Raw genomic sequence first — 15,767 nt, 5'->3', positions numbered from 1 at the left:
TTACTGCGACCCAATATCTAACTGACTTAATATCAAAATGAGCTTCTGATACAGCTAAAAATTATTCTACAATGAAAAGTGCAAGTGACAAGTCAGCGCTTTTACTGCAAACAAAAACATAATATCTTGAATTGATATTTTTTCTGGCTTCTATGAATTGTTAATATAATAGCCGTGTACGTTATTCGTCTCATTTTTAATGGTAGGTATAAAATAAAATGCGTCTGCCAATTTTTTAACAGCTGTACATTAATTATTTTTACGTTCCTATGACAGCCAGATACGAGGGCACCAGTTGGTGCTTGTGTATGTTATCATTGTTTAAAAACAAACTTCTTTTAATATTATAAATAATTCGACCATATAGCGTCAATATAACAACAGAAGAATAATTATTTGGGACTTTTCTATAAAAATAGGCAGAGACATTAAAACCAAAACCAATTCCTCCTGCCTTCGAAGTATTAACTACCTATGTTTTTAATCCTACTATTGTTATAGGTTTGTAGTTGAATTATTCCGTGCGGTGAATTTCAGTGTTACACGATACCAGGAAATTAAAACTTTGAAAAACTTTAGCGTTAAGTTAAGTTCTACAGTTAATAAGATTGCAGCTTACATAATACGAATGTCATTTAAATTCGTCCACAAATTGAACCGAGAACACCGCTCCTGCGCTTAAACTAGTAAGTTAAATTTAGTCCTTCGTCTACAACGCCACACATGAACTAAAAACCTTCGTAAAATATAACGGCAAGCATATTTTACTACAATATAATTATTCCCTTTAGAATGTGTTTTCTTTAAAAGAAAAAAATAATATGTATAAAATCACCTTTTTAATTTTTAATTGGACAGCCTTATTATACATTTATCGATAAGATTTTACCCAGAAATAAAACAATTTCATCCACCACACCACAATCACAAAACATTATCAAAAGCTTAAAAAAGAATTCGAAACCTAACAACCATCTTGAACTTGTAATAAATAAATTACAATAGACATGAATGTGTTTGAAATAATCTGATTTTAAACGTTCAATATAGGGTGGACTTGGGATCGACTTTACAAAGGCTGCCTACAGAAAAGTCCTAAGTCTTAAAGAAATATGTAACATGATGCGTAATTTAAAGTACTGAAATAGGAAATTGTTTCTGTAATAAAATAGTGATTTACTGATTATGTGGTTCCTGGTTTAATTGAAATATATTTTTTGATACAACAAAAGCCAAGAGAAATAATAAATAATAGTTTTTGATATTTGATATAATGAACAGTCTACAGCCGTATGATTATCATTTGCATATTATTTTTAAGTTTTAAATAAATACCTATACCTGTTTTATTTTATGGTCAACAAAGGTAATTTAAAAAAAGGTAAAAATGAAATTAAAAGCTACAGTAAGATAAAATTTGGTACTCCAATGTTGCCATTTATAACTTCATCATTTGTTAATCTCCTACAATGGTAGTAGTCTGATTTCTTTAGTGGTATCCCCGCCGGGTGTGTGTGCGGCACATAGATTGTGTATCTGTAATTTACTGTAATTTTAATAGTAAACAATGTGTTTTATAAATTATTTAATTGTTCAATAGCTAAATAATATTAAACTCTACTCCAATGTCATAATTTAGGAGTTTTTATACACTTTTTATATTGATGTGAGGTTCTCGTGCTTTGTCTTCGTGTGTGACAATATACTCAAAATGGCGCATCAACTAGCACCGTCTGTAAATTGTTCACTAGACGACATTGACCTCGGTGCATTAAAGGTAATTATTTTAATTTAAGTAGATTAAATAGATCAAATAAATAATTTGGTCGGCAGCCAGACTCTCGCCGAAAAGTCCTTACAAAGGGCAATGATCTCACAGGGCGTGAATCATATTGAAGGTTCACTATTGAGGATTATAATTAGCTCTTGATTCTTTTTCTGTGTCTACTTCCTTCGTGTTTAATTTCAGGATCCAGCTGGTATATTTGAGCTTATTGAAGTTGTGGGAAATGGCACCTATGGCCAAGTGTACAAGGTATGTATGAACATACATATATCATAACTTTAAGATCAATTCAGTATATATTCTTCGAACAATCAAATGGAAAAAAATCAAAATTATTACAAGAAAATATCTGACTGAATTTCCTATCCATTATCATTTTCAACTTTAGTCATAATTGGTTGACCTTATGAGCTGTACAATTTAAGACTGACTATTAATGTTAACGAAGGGAATTAATGTCTATTAAGTGTGTTATAAAAGGAAAGTGACCTATTTCTTTTTGTTTTTTACATTAAATCCATAGTACTAAGGTTATCACAATAAAAAAGCAATTGTAAAATCTCATCAATTTGAAATAATAATAATGAATTGAATGATAATACTTGGCCTTAATAAAAAAAATAGTTATGAATTATAGTATAGTGTCATAACATTATTACATAGCATAATAAATATTTATTTTAGGGCCGCCACACAAAGACAGGTCAACTTGCTGCCATCAAGGTAATGGATGTCACACAAGATGAAGAAGAAGAGATAAAGCTTGAGATCAATGTATTAAAAAAATACTCTAACCACCGTAACATTGCCACATATTATGGAGCATTTATTAAGAAAACACCTTCAGGAAAAGATGACCAGCTGTGGTTGGTTATGGAATATTGTGGTGCTGGTGTGTATTAGACCAATTATATCAAACTTGATTAATACAAGTGGGTTTCCACTGTTAAAACACTGTAAAACAGAGGATGACAATATCTTTTTTTTCTGTTAAAAAAAAGAGGTAGAAACAGAAAGATCTCTGAAAAATATGTTTTATTACAAGTTTTATATAATTCCACAATAAATGCCACAAAATGCTAGACATATAGTATAGACAACAAAGTAACAACAATAAGGATATGATTGTGTTGTTTCAACATCAAAAGCGATGCCATATAAGTTTAATTTTAAATGTAATTTCTTCTGTTGAAATTGAATTAAAAATCTTTACATTTCTCATTTACAGTAATGTTATTTGTTAAAAAAACCAGTCTGGGAAAGTATTGTTCAAACATACAAATGTGGATTGGTATTGTTAATTTTGGTAGAGCATTGTTGTGTTAGAATATGTAATTACTTTGTAATTAGTATTTTTAATTTTTTAAGAAATTCAGTTTAAGTGTTACACACAAACGAAATGTTTACATACATATTTAGAAAAGAGTTTTTGTTTATTCACTATAACATGATTTTGATTTAAAAATTATTATTTTAGGTTCTGTGACTGATTTAGTTAAATCGACTAAGGGGCAATCACTTAAAGAAGAATGGATCTCATACATCTGCAGGGAAATTTTGAGAGGTTTGAGCTATTTGCACTCAAACAAAGTGATCCACAGAGATATTAAAGGACAGAATGTCTTACTCACTGATAATGCTGAAGTGAAACTCGGTATGTTTAAAAATAATTATTAAAATTATGCTTATGTTCGATTTAGCACTTTTAATATGTGCTTTATCTTCTCTTTAGTGGACTTCGGTGTGTCAGCACAACTAGACAGAACTATCGGTAGGAGGAACACATTCATTGGAACTCCGTATTGGATGGCGCCAGAAGTTATTGCATGCGATGAGAACCCTGACGCAACGTATGACAATCGCTCTGACCTCTGGTCTCTTGGTATCACTGCACTCGAGATGGCTGAAAGTCAACCACCTCTCTGTGACCTTCATCCTATGCGAGCACTTTTCCTTATTCCGAGGTATATCTTACACTAGTAGTTTTGAGTATATAAAGGTGAATTTCCACTGTCTTAACAATTAAATCACAAGAATGTTGCCATCTTTATCTTTATTTAAATGAGACATTTATACATGTCATACTACAGTTGAAATTCACTGTAAGAAGTGAATTATTTGATGTCTTTTTGTTATGAACTTTATTAATTTAATTGCATTGTCTAGGAATCCACCACCGCGATTAAAATCTAAGAAGTGGGCTAAGAAGTTCCACAGTTTCATTGAAACTGTTCTGGTAAAAGATTATCATCAACGACCCTACACTGAACAACTTCTGAAGCATTCCTTCATAAGGTTAGTAAAATACATCACTGTTACATCTTATTAATGACACTTTCTGTCACAGCAATTGTTCTTTTCCCATTTAAATGTTTTTTGCCTTCAATATATAAAATATGATATTAAAAAGTCAATTAATTTTTCAGGGATCAACCAACAGAGAGGCAGGTGAGAATACAGCTCAAGGATCATATAGATAGGTGTAAAAAGAGAAAGCAGGACAGCTCAGTGAGGGAAGAGTACAAATATTCCGGATCAGAGGGTGAGGAAGAGGACAATGCGGTGGCAGGAGAGCCATCATCCATTGTTCATAATGCTGCAGCTCACCAGACCAGTGATACTTTACGACGAAACTTCCAACAGATTCAAGAAGGAAGGTTAGTAGTAACACACATAGTGGACTAGAAATCTTATTTTGGTTGTAACTTCTAATTCCTTTTTTTTTTGGGCTAGTCCGTTAAAAGTATAATTCATAAATTGTAATAACTATTACACCAGTTTAAATAATGTGTTCATGGTATAAGAAACTATCTTTGTTAGTTACATTGATTTTATTTTATTGTATTTTTATGTTTGCTTTTAGTTCGGGACCCGATGCTCAGCCACAGCCACCCCCTAAACGTAATAGTAAGCGTGAAGAACGCGAGGAAATTCCAGGTATTAATGTACTGATAGCTAATTCTACTATTGTGTAAACTAGTTTTATGATATTAATTCATCTTGATGTGACAGAGCCTGGGCCGCCAGCAAGGCCATCCATTCCACAAAGACTGATTGTTGTGCCGGACCCACAGGCACAGCAGCTTAATAAATATAGGTCAGTATTATTTTAACTGCATCTTTGACTATATTTGGTGATATTTTAAATATGCTTTAACTATAATTTTAATAGGTATAACGAATGTAAAACTTTAATACGAAATAATGACATGGAATGTGTTAAATAGCTATTTATTTGTGCTTTTCTGGTAAACTAATAAGGACAATCTGATACAGGCCTCTGCCTCCCACTCCCAAGTCTTCAGGCTCATCTAACAGCTCGGGCTCCAACAACGGCACGCCGCCCGCCAGCGGCCCTCAGCCCCCGCAGCGCGGCTCACATCACATGTTCAAACCTATGGTATGTGAATTCAAACATTATAGTATGTATTTTATTTGATAATATTTTGTTTCCCTTTGTATACATTTGTTAATGGCTGCCTTATAAAGGCTACAGTTAATATTTATGATCTGATTTTGAAAAGAATCATTTTCTGCTACGCGTTTTAAATAATTATGTGCGAATCAATGACCTTTATACAAATTTCAACAAATATTTTATTTTTTTGAACTTGGAGATTCAGATTTATAATAATAGAAATATCGGTTTTTACACGGATATTTCCTTATTACATCACATTATGGCGCGGGTTCACGCACATCTTACTTAATACGTATTGTACTTTAATTGCTTGGTATAATAATGGTATAATAACCTTTAATAGTTGTATTTTGTACTTTTAACTTAGATATCTTTTGCAGTTTTCTTTCATTTCTTTTTTTGTGTCCAGAATGGATTTTGTAAAGCAGTCAATTCTATAGTATAATTATTACTCATGTAATATTTATGATCAGATGAAATCCTTTGTCTTAATCTGTTTTAAAATAAATCTTAAAAACAGTTTCTTCTTTTGTTTAATTACTTTTATTATGTCTATAAAATGTTATGTCTTTTGTGATAAAACTGAATAACTTCTGTTAATGAAAATATAATATGAGCTTGTTTTCATATTCTCAATGTATTTTTGTCATCGCAAAATTGGTAACTTCCTTTTAATCCAGTGATATATGTATGTGTCATTATTTATATTCTGAATATGGATAAAGTTTTACTTTAAAAAAGTTTTTATATCAATTCTAACACAAAACCTTTTTGTTATGTTCCTTTCTTTAAATGCATTTTGGTTTATTTTTTTTTTCATGTTTTGGTTTATTTTTTTTCTTATTTCCATGTCACGCTGTTAACTTTCTTTGCACATGCAATATAAACTGGTGCAGCGTCCACTGAGGAGACCAGAGGTTTGTAGTTCGTTTTTTATTTTAATTTATCACTGGCCACTTACATTTTTCTTTTATTGCAATATTGTCGTATTGACAGGACTTGGACAAGCTAGCGGCGGAACTGAACGAGCTCGGCGTGGTGTCCGGCAACGAACCGCCGAACCGACCGCCTCGAGCGCCTACCAATGGACAGGGTAGATAATAATTTAATTACCGTTATAATATTGTTAATCACTATGATTCTGGGAACATATAGCTAGAAAAAAATATTTGTAATATTCCAGGGCCACCAATAGAGAGGAATGCTGCGGAGCCTCCATTCGATGACTCGGACAGTGATTCCGATGCCGAAGAGAGCGGAGGTCGAGTGCGCAATGACGGCACCCTGCTGGCCAGCGATCCACCAAAGCCACTGTGAGTCTACCACACATTGTCACTCAATACTGTTTACTGTTCTATTATTATGTTCGTCATATATTCATTGGTGTTGCATTTATAATTTTGTACTTGTTGTTTTAGTGGACTAGTTTATTATGATTAACCATTAATCATTTTCATTTCAAAAAAAGTCGCTTGGTAAGCTCATTCAGGGTTATGTAGAAATAGTACTTTTATGCCATTGTGTTTTGGTTAATCGATTTTGATCATTATGAAAGATTTGTAGTTTAAATTGTAAAAAATAATTATCCTTATCTTAACAAATCATATCAAAATTTTACTAATGTAATCATTTCATTCTTTTCTTTTATGTTGCAAATTATTTTGTGTTTATCACCACACCATACGATTTATTTGTCCCTCCCCTTCCACGTCCTGGTTTCGGTTTTGGTTTGGCTTGTCAGCCCGGAGTTCTGCTACAGGCCGGGTCTGGCGGCGGTGTCGGAGGATGGCGCGGCGTCGGGCGGTGCGCCCACGCGCCCTCTGCCGCCCACGCCCGACGACGACGACGCCCACCCTGACCGCACGCTCGTCATGAAGCGGGTAAGTCTCAAACAGCACACACTGATGCTTACATTTGTACCGCAAACTGTTCCACTCTGGCAATACCCTTCAAAAACCGAACAATACATCTATACTGTATTATTTTAATATTTAATCCAACTCATAGACAATCCGTAATGTCAATTAATGGCGGAATTATCACACTTATTAAGAAAAATTTAGTGTTTATTTCTTATATTGTCTGGATGGTGTTAACTCCAGGAACCCAATCTTTCGAAGACTATAACTGATTATAATTAAATTGATTGTGTACTAATATAAAATAGATAACGTAACGATTTGTATTATTTGGGTAAACCAAGCAGTTTGCGATACAATGTTGATTTGAGCCTGTTTGTGTTTTCATGTCTCGAGCTCATAGTACTATGCCATAAAGTCACATCTGAAACAAAGGCTAATAAATTAATCATACCTATCTGGAGTTTATGTTGTTGTATTTGATAAGTTAAAATTTGTCTAGATATTATTTTGATTTCGAATGAACTAAATGTGCGTTTTACAATTTACTGTAGATAACCTTAATATTGACTAAAGGAACTAAGTACGGAGATTCTCTACAAGCAACAAAATATATGAGATAAGGGCAACATTACTGCAGCTACTAAATGTCTTTGTTTCTGTTGTGACAACATTTGCATAGCTTTATCCTATTTCTGTACTTCAAATAATGCAAAGATACTGTGGGAACAAATTTATGATTATGATAAAATACATAACAAAATTTCCCATTATCTCACGCCAAAGTAAGATTAGTGAGCAAAATCAACATATAACTCAGTTCGATGTTTATTATTTCCTATTATTTATTTCTATTTTTTGCATCGGTTTTTATTTTAAAAAACGACAGAAGGAGATTGCTGAAACCGATAAAAGGCAATCCGACGTCGACGAAGCGGTTCTACTAAAGGACTGGGACTTTGCTAGATTTTTCCCTTCCAAAGCCTCAGACAAGGATGAGAAAAAGGATCCGACTAAGGAAAGTGAGCAGAAGCGTGCCCAACTGCAACGCCAATCCAGAATCGAATCCGAGGACGCCTGGGTGAAGTACAAAGCTATAGCGACTCCGCCGTCACGGCACAAGCAAATGTTCCATAAGCCCATAGAGAAAACGCCCCAAGAGAAACTCGTGGACATGCTTAAGTATAAAAAGGAACAAGAGTCGGAGCTGAACTCTACGAACAGATTCTTCAGAGGGTTTAGAAGGGAGAACTCCGATCTATTTCCTCTACCGAGCACTCGCCACTCCGCTATATACTTTCCAAAGCACGAAAGCCCAGCAGGAGTGAACAAGCAGCGCTCCAGCGGAATATTCAATCACTCGCGAAAGCAAATCACGAAACCGGCTTCCTCGGGCGAGCCGATACTGACAGACTTCATAAAAATGAACGATAGTTTAAGGAAATCTTCCCAAGTGGAGTCCAAAAAGATAACAAATCGAAAAACATCCGCTAATAATCCAATTGAGGCGTTGAAAAATGTAGCCGTCCTTATCAGACAGGACAGCGAGAATAACGGAACTAGCCGCCAGAGCAGCGTGAACAGCGACTCACCGGCGACTAGTATCTGCTTCAGTAGCAGCACGTCCTTCGAGAAAGGCACGCTTGATCTCACAGCCGACACATTTGAAAACAAATCACTGGGCAAGGACTCGAACAATGTTGTGAAACCTCGAAGGGAAAAGACGGAATCGGACATTGTGTTCAGAAGGAACTGCCACTATAACCGGCAAACTGACGTATCAAACTGTGGGCAGGAAGCGGTACTCGCGCAGGATCAGGTAAATTGCTCACTGCTCGGGATAGTTTGATTAATATATCTATATACTTAATCCTGGTTGGGTACGAGTTGTCTAACATAGTTTAAACTAACCACCTGTAATGCTATGACTGTTTATGACGACCTGTTCTGAGTTTTTTATGTAGCTATTGGTGTGGCGGTTTTATTTATGCGTGGGAATGGATACAACTAATTATTATGGATTTTATAAGTATTTATTAGTAGTATCCTCAATAACGAGTGATCGATATCGAGGGTACATAGTTATTGCTCACACGTCTTACGTTTTGGCGTGACATGTTTTTATTTCCTATATTTTTTAATATATCTAGAAGTAGTTCGTCAAAAGTAGATCTTCTAGTATTTCTGAGCTAGATTACGGGTATTTAAAGCAAAACGATGCATTACATTGGGTATATTTATGTATTCATATGTTCACTAAAATTAACCCGCGCTTCATCAACATCTAATACTAACATTTGACAGCAACTACTAATTCGACTAATTCTATATCGATTTTTAATCTGTGCGCGACTACCGTCTTCCTGCCAGGAATTGGAGAAACGCTGAGTGAAAGTGTTAGGACAATACTATGCCATTAAAAATCTTAGGATATTTAACAACTATTTGGGAATGAACGCCTAACGATATCACGCAGAAGCTGAAAAATAAAAGAATATAAAATTGTTCGTTTTTGTGAATGTGTTGTTTTCAAACTGCATGCGTTGGCTATGCCGTGTTTGTGTATGTCGCCGTCTGTCGCTCGCTCACAGCGCACCATTGTAATATGTGCTAGTAAACTGGTTAACACTATAAGACATCGCGCCCTCAATTTTGAACATGTTTAAAAATTAAATATTGATGGCGTGCGGTCTTTCATTATTATGCTAAAATATATTGTAAAAGAATAAATTTGTTGTGGATGTCTTTTATGTTATTATGTCTCATAAATATAAAATCGTATAGGTAATATGGTATTTTAGTTTTTTCAATCTTGATTATATTGAATACATTATTTTTAGTAATAATTTACAATGTTTAATAGTCTGTAATCTTGATAATATCTATAATTTATTTCATTTGAATACTATTTAGTATTTTGGTCCGTTATATTACATTAAAATATACGCAATAAGGTTTAGTCTACTTATTTATGCTATAAATTTTTTGAACTCTTAATAATTGCTACCAAAATTAGTAAAATAGAATTCTCAAGTTGCCATTGTATTAGTTTTAAATAGGTAATTAAGTTTGAGGTTTATTTATGCAAAGTATTTAGCGTCTTTGCGTATTCAATTCGTTCATTTATTCACATTTTTGTGAAACAAACTAAGTGACGTCATTTCTTTCCAAATGCATCGTTAAAATGTCTCTTTTCTGGTGTGGTTAGTATCATCTTGTATATCCATGAACTCTTATCACATTTACATTTGTTGAAAAGTTAAAATTTTCCCATAGATTAAAAGTATGATGTACTATTTTTTTCAATGACACACACAATATTATTTGCTAAATTAAAAAGAATGTGTGAACAAATACATGCTTTTCACACATTGTATTTGCGCAATTTTACACTTATTAAGAATTAATTCAAATCATAATGGAATTTTTAACTGGAAAAGATATCGGTGGATATCCTCTAGCTAGTATGACATTGCAGGGCCGTTCGAGTGGTGCTAACGAAGGTAGTGGTTCCCGAACTAGTTCCGTTCTTCCGGATTTGCTCAGTCAAGCCGGACAGCCCACTACCCCGCCTCGCCATGACAAATCCACCAGCGAAGAGGTACGTCTATCTTCATATCTAGCTCTAACTATAATATCCAACATTGGTAATCAATAATACGCTAGACAACATGAGTTCTCAATTTTACGCTGCCTAATAGCTACGCTAGACACATTTTGAAAATACACCATGTGTTCAAATTAAAATATATTTATTTTAAAAATATTTATAAGTATATATCAAAGTATTATATTCACCATATAGCTTAATAAAGAGATAAATTCGAGCTAGATTCCATTTGTTACTTACAATGTTATATCATTATTTAACATAATAATGGGGCTACCAACATCATTTTATTTTTCATTAAACATCCAATATACTAATTTAAATTCTATCAACATAAAATTTGTGGAGTTTAGTAATTTTGTGTTAATATTTTTTATTACATATTTACATATTGGTTGAAAAGAAACATAAAACCATTGTTAATAGTGTTAAAAAATATAATTAGAATTGGTAAAAAGGTTTGTTGGTGACCCCGTTTAGATCACAATATTCATGTGGAGCTATTAGTATATAGTATTAATGTGATAATGGTTGTCGATCATGCAAACTCCCTGGAGCCCCCGGCGACCTGTTTGCAGACAGCTGTTACCACTGCGTAAGTACGAAACGAATTGATGCAAGAAGAAAACGCTTTTATATACGTTACAATAGGCTGTTGTTTGTTACGATAGCATACTCTTTACCTTTCTTGTGCATTACATAGAATATACGCTTCTATTATATACCATCTGTAATGTTATTGTATCACAACATATTTACCTTTCATGTAAATCATGTGCTTTCAGTGCTAATACAAAATTATGTTAATGGCATTTTGTTAAAAAAATGATCAATTATTTAACCTTTTATTATAGAGTAGTAAAATATTAAATTCAAATGATTCATAGATATGTGTGGTAAATTTTTGTACTTGTATTTTTTTTAATTTATGTGGTTTTAGTTAATTTTAGTATACATGTATTATAAAACCATTTTGTAAATTGAGTCTTGTTCTTTATGATAACTTTAGTAATAACAATTATTTTTTCGGAACATTTTGTATTTTTGCAGTATAAGTAAATAAGATAAGTACATTTGTCATAATTAATTTTAATATGAAATTAAATACAGTATTTTGTGCATCGATAATTGGTAGTTTAAAAGTGAAATATTCTCTAAAATGTTATGAAAGTTGAGATTGGTTATGCGTCATTGCCTACTAAAATCCACTATTCAAAAATTATGCCATCGGTAAATTGTAGATAATAAAAGCCATTAATAACTTTCCGAACATAGTTGAAATGACGACTAACTGGGAGATGGAATTGACTAACACATCACCATGTAAAGGACTTGAATATTCAATATCTGTAAATCAATATTTGTCTAAAAAAAAAGTTCTTCTCCTTTGTGCAATATAATTGACTGGAGTGTTTTCTGTTACAGTACAGACAGGCGATTGCCGGCGGCACGCCCGCCCCCCACCACCACCACCATCCCCTTCCCTCCTCGGTGCAGTCCACGCCCTCCAAGTCCTTCGTGGCGGGGGCCTCCCCGCACCCCCACCCGCTGCAGCATTCCCCCTCTAACTCATCGGTGGGGTCGCAGCAGCAATTCCTTCCGTTGCAACAGAAGCAGCGTTCGTTCCTGACGTTCGGCTTCGGCGCCGGCTCGACTGGCAGCGGCACCGGCGGCTCGGGCAACGCGTCGCGCCGCGAGAGCCACGTCAACGTCAACGTCACGCCCACCGGACACGACCTGTCCTCCGACACGCCCGAGATACGCAAGTACAAGAAGCGCTTCAACTCGGAAATACTCTGCGCCGCACTCTGGGGTTAATATTACAATACATATTACTTATTTAGTAATTTAAAAACTGTTTGATATATTGTACACTTTGTTTTTAGGAGTGAATTTGCTTATTGGAACTGAAAATGGACTAATGTTACTTGATCGGTCCGGTCAAGGAAAAGTGTATCAACTCATCTCACGACGCCGCTTCCAACAGATGGAAGTGTTAGAGGGACAAAACATTCTTGTGACTGTATCTGGAAAGAAGAATAGAGTACGAGTGTACTATCTTAGTTGGCTTAAGTCTAAAATCTTGCGTACGGACGGTCTCAGCGATGTAAGGCATACTTTATATGAATTATTTATTTAACTAATCTCTATATTTTATAAATGTTTTATTTATCTTGCAGCAAGTTGAGAGGAGAAACGGCTGGATCAATGTCGGAGAGCTGCAAGGCGCAGTACATTTTAGGATCGTGAAATATGAACGGATCAAGTTCTTGGTGATCGCTCTCAAGGATTCCATTGAGATTTACGCATGGGCACCAAAACCGTATCACAAGTTTATGGCATTTAAAAGTTTTGGTGACTTGCAACACAGGTAATGTTTAAATCACTATCATAAATATGTATCAAAATGAAATTGGACTAGGATGTTATTGATGTAATTTATTTGTTTTAGACCTTTGCTAGTTGATCTGACAATTGAGGAAGGCACAAGACTGAAAGTGATCTACGGCTCGGCGGATGGCTTCCACGCCGTTGATCTTGACACTGCCAGTGTTTACGATATTTATATCCCTAAGCATGTAAGTATTTTTGTATTACAGATGATGCAAATTCATTGTTTAAAATTAGTTTTATTATTCAATATTTGTATAAAAATATGTTGTTCATTGAGATGTCATTTGTTTGCTTTTTTTCCAGACACAGGGAGCTATAATTCCGCATTGCATTGTACCACTTCCGAATTCCAATGGCGTGCAATTATTACTTTGCTATGATAATGAAGGAGTGTATGTTAACACTAATGGACGAATTAGCAAAAATATAGTTTTGCAGGTAAGAATTGGTGATTTTTTTTATTTCGTAACTAAATTAACGTTTTATTTTTTTTTTTCGATTATCATTAATGGCATATTATTAATTTCAGTGGGGTGAAATGCCAACTTCAGTGGCGTACATCGGTACAGGCCAAATAATGGGTTGGGGCAATAAAGCGATAGAGATCCGCTCCGTCGAAAGTGGACACCTGGACGGCGTGTTTATGCACAAAAAAGCACAACGACTTAAATTTCTTTGCGAACGCAATGACAAGGTTTTCTTCTCTTCCGCTAAAGGCGGTTCTTCCTGTCAGATATATTTCATGACGCTGAACAAGCCGGGAATGGCCAACTGGTAGAGGATATGTTGCAAAGCGTCAGCCGCCACACTCTGTGATGTACCACAGGCCTGACTGAGCGCGCCACCGCCCAGTCAGCACAACAAAACACATGCGCTTTGGCCATTCTCATTTCAAAGACTTGTGATAATGACAGATTTATATGTGCTCAAAAGACAATCCACAAAATTACAACTGACATTTGAGGACATTATCATATGTGGCATTTTGTACTGAATAATGTAATTTCAATACACAAGCTACTGAATATATATTATTAAGCAATAACCTATAGGATAAATGTTTTGATATTGACAATTATTCGTAAGTAAGTTAATACTGCTTAGTTTTTATTTTGCAGTTGTTTATTTCTAAAGGAAAAATGTAATTCAAATCAATCTATCGATACATATTATGCCATATTGTTTACTGTTTAAGTTAGTTGGGTGATGATTTAAGTAATTGGTTTTAATTATATGTTTAATAAGAAATTTTAACAAAGATTTCAGCCATGGCTAACAAAGTAATTATTTACTTTCCAATCAATAGATTACAATTTAGAAGCTGTAAATTGTTCTACTTGCTATGGGAATGTTTTTCTTCACAAATCGGCACTTAGTCAAGTCACTGTGTATCATAATTCTTACACCAATACTGCAATAATTTTTTATGAATGGATGAATCCTAAAATTTGGTACTATTTATTATTTATTTGTTATGTACTATATTATTTACATGTATAAAGATGTAACTGTGCATATTGAAAATTATATATTTGATGACTTTTTATTTGAAAATACCTTAGCCCAATAAAAGAAATAATGAAAAGTAATTCTTTTATTTCTACTTACATATAACTGATTAATTATATACCCAATACAATATAAGTTATAAAATGACAATGTATGGTTTTTTTATTTGTATATGGACCAAGCAATATTCGTGTAAATAAAAACAAAGTAGTTCATTATGTAGCTCCTAATTCTAATAACCCTTATTTTAACTTTTCTCAGCATCATTTCTTTACCTTTCATCAGGAGAAATAATATAAATTGATTTATTTAATTGAACAGACCTGCATTTGTTAAGCCTTCATTTTCCATATGTGTCAAGGGAACTAACATTAAACCAGGGACAGGTGGTTGCATTTCAAGATCTCTTAGATTGTTGACCTTAACCTTTAGCTCTGATCTTAGTTGATTTATATCAATATTCAACTGCTTTTGGTCAGCTTCTAAAAGAGACTTGGCTGTAGCAATATCGTGCTTGATAACTACTGAACCCACAGTAAGCCAACATTTTGATTCCGAAGATTTTGTTAAATTTCGCAGTGCCTCCCGATTCTCATTTCTTCTTTTATCTAATAAAATAATCTCTTGTTTATCAGATAAAATTTCTTGAGCTAATTTTTCTACTGAAATAAGATACTTTAAGGTGTTATCTTGGTTGTCCATTGCAGTTCTTTAGTGGAATCGTAAATATTCTTTTCTCTCTTGTACACTGTATTTGTGTTCTCAGTATTGATCTTTAGCTTTATGTTTCTATAGTATACTTATTATACTCTTTGTTTCTGTTGATTAGTTTGATTTGACGCAGCGCAGTTTGATTACAGGAGCAGGACAACACTACACAACAATTTGCAATTTATTTTGATTTGACGTTTGTATTAGTGACAGGTGACAGTCAGTGTTGGGACATCATAAGAAAATAACACTACACAGTTATCTTCATGATGTTTTTTTATCGCTGGAACGGAAATATAAAATCTTGGTATTTTGCGAAAAATATGGCACTACCTTATTTCCATTTGTTATTTTCGCACATCAAATAGTGATGTGGTAAAGATCCTGATTGCAGCGCCCAAGGACATGATTTTTTTATAGTTGAGCTCTTTGGTTGAGCTAATGCTGATTAATTTGAACGACTCATTACATTTATGG

General features: G+C 34.0%; 2 protein-coding genes across 4 annotated transcripts; one reads left to right on the top strand and one right to left on the bottom strand.

Moving 5' to 3' along the window:
• Window positions 1-1,500: 1,500 nt before the first annotated feature.
• On the top strand, window positions 1,501-14,655 carry msn (serine/threonine-protein kinase msn). 3 transcript variants are annotated; one of them, XM_013311246.1, is made up of 22 exons: window positions 1,501-1,777; window positions 1,970-2,035; window positions 2,471-2,678; window positions 3,264-3,440; window positions 3,519-3,750; window positions 3,953-4,081; window positions 4,213-4,443; window positions 4,650-4,723; window positions 4,799-4,883; window positions 5,063-5,186; window positions 6,104-6,124; window positions 6,204-6,300; window positions 6,391-6,520; window positions 6,967-7,087; window positions 7,956-8,885; window positions 10,545-10,667; window positions 12,288-12,489; window positions 12,563-12,783; window positions 12,857-13,047; window positions 13,129-13,255; window positions 13,374-13,508; window positions 13,600-14,655. In XM_013311246.1, the coding sequence occupies exons 1-22, from the start codon at window positions 1,712-1,714 to the stop codon at window positions 13,846-13,848; spliced, it is 3,939 nt and encodes a 1,312-aa protein (XP_013166700.1). In that variant the 5' UTR covers window positions 1,501-1,711; the 3' UTR covers window positions 13,849-14,655. The 3 variants fall into 3 exon arrangements, with proteins under 3 accessions (XP_013166700.1, XP_013166699.1, XP_013166701.1); XM_013311245.1 differs by having other exon boundaries at window positions 12,102-12,489; XM_013311247.1 differs by lacking the exon at window positions 7,956-8,885 and having other exon boundaries at window positions 12,102-12,489.
• Pdrg1 (Pdrg1 prefoldin-like subunit) lies at window positions 14,650-15,502 on the bottom strand. The gene has a single exon (XM_013311249.1). It carries the CDS (start codon window positions 15,279-15,281, stop codon window positions 14,889-14,891), a length of 393 nt encoding a protein of 130 aa, XP_013166703.1. The 5' UTR covers window positions 15,282-15,502; the 3' UTR covers window positions 14,650-14,888.
• Between the last annotated feature and the right edge of the window lie 265 nt (window positions 15,503-15,767).

The sequence above is a fragment of the Papilio xuthus genome, unplaced genomic scaffold (genome assembly GCF_000836235.2).
Source record: "Papilio xuthus unplaced genomic scaffold, Pxut_1.1 DF827680.1, whole genome shotgun sequence".
Taxonomy (NCBI): Eukaryota; Metazoa; Arthropoda; class Insecta; order Lepidoptera; family Papilionidae; genus Papilio; species Papilio xuthus.
This window is presented reverse-complemented; position numbering and strand designations above follow the sequence as displayed.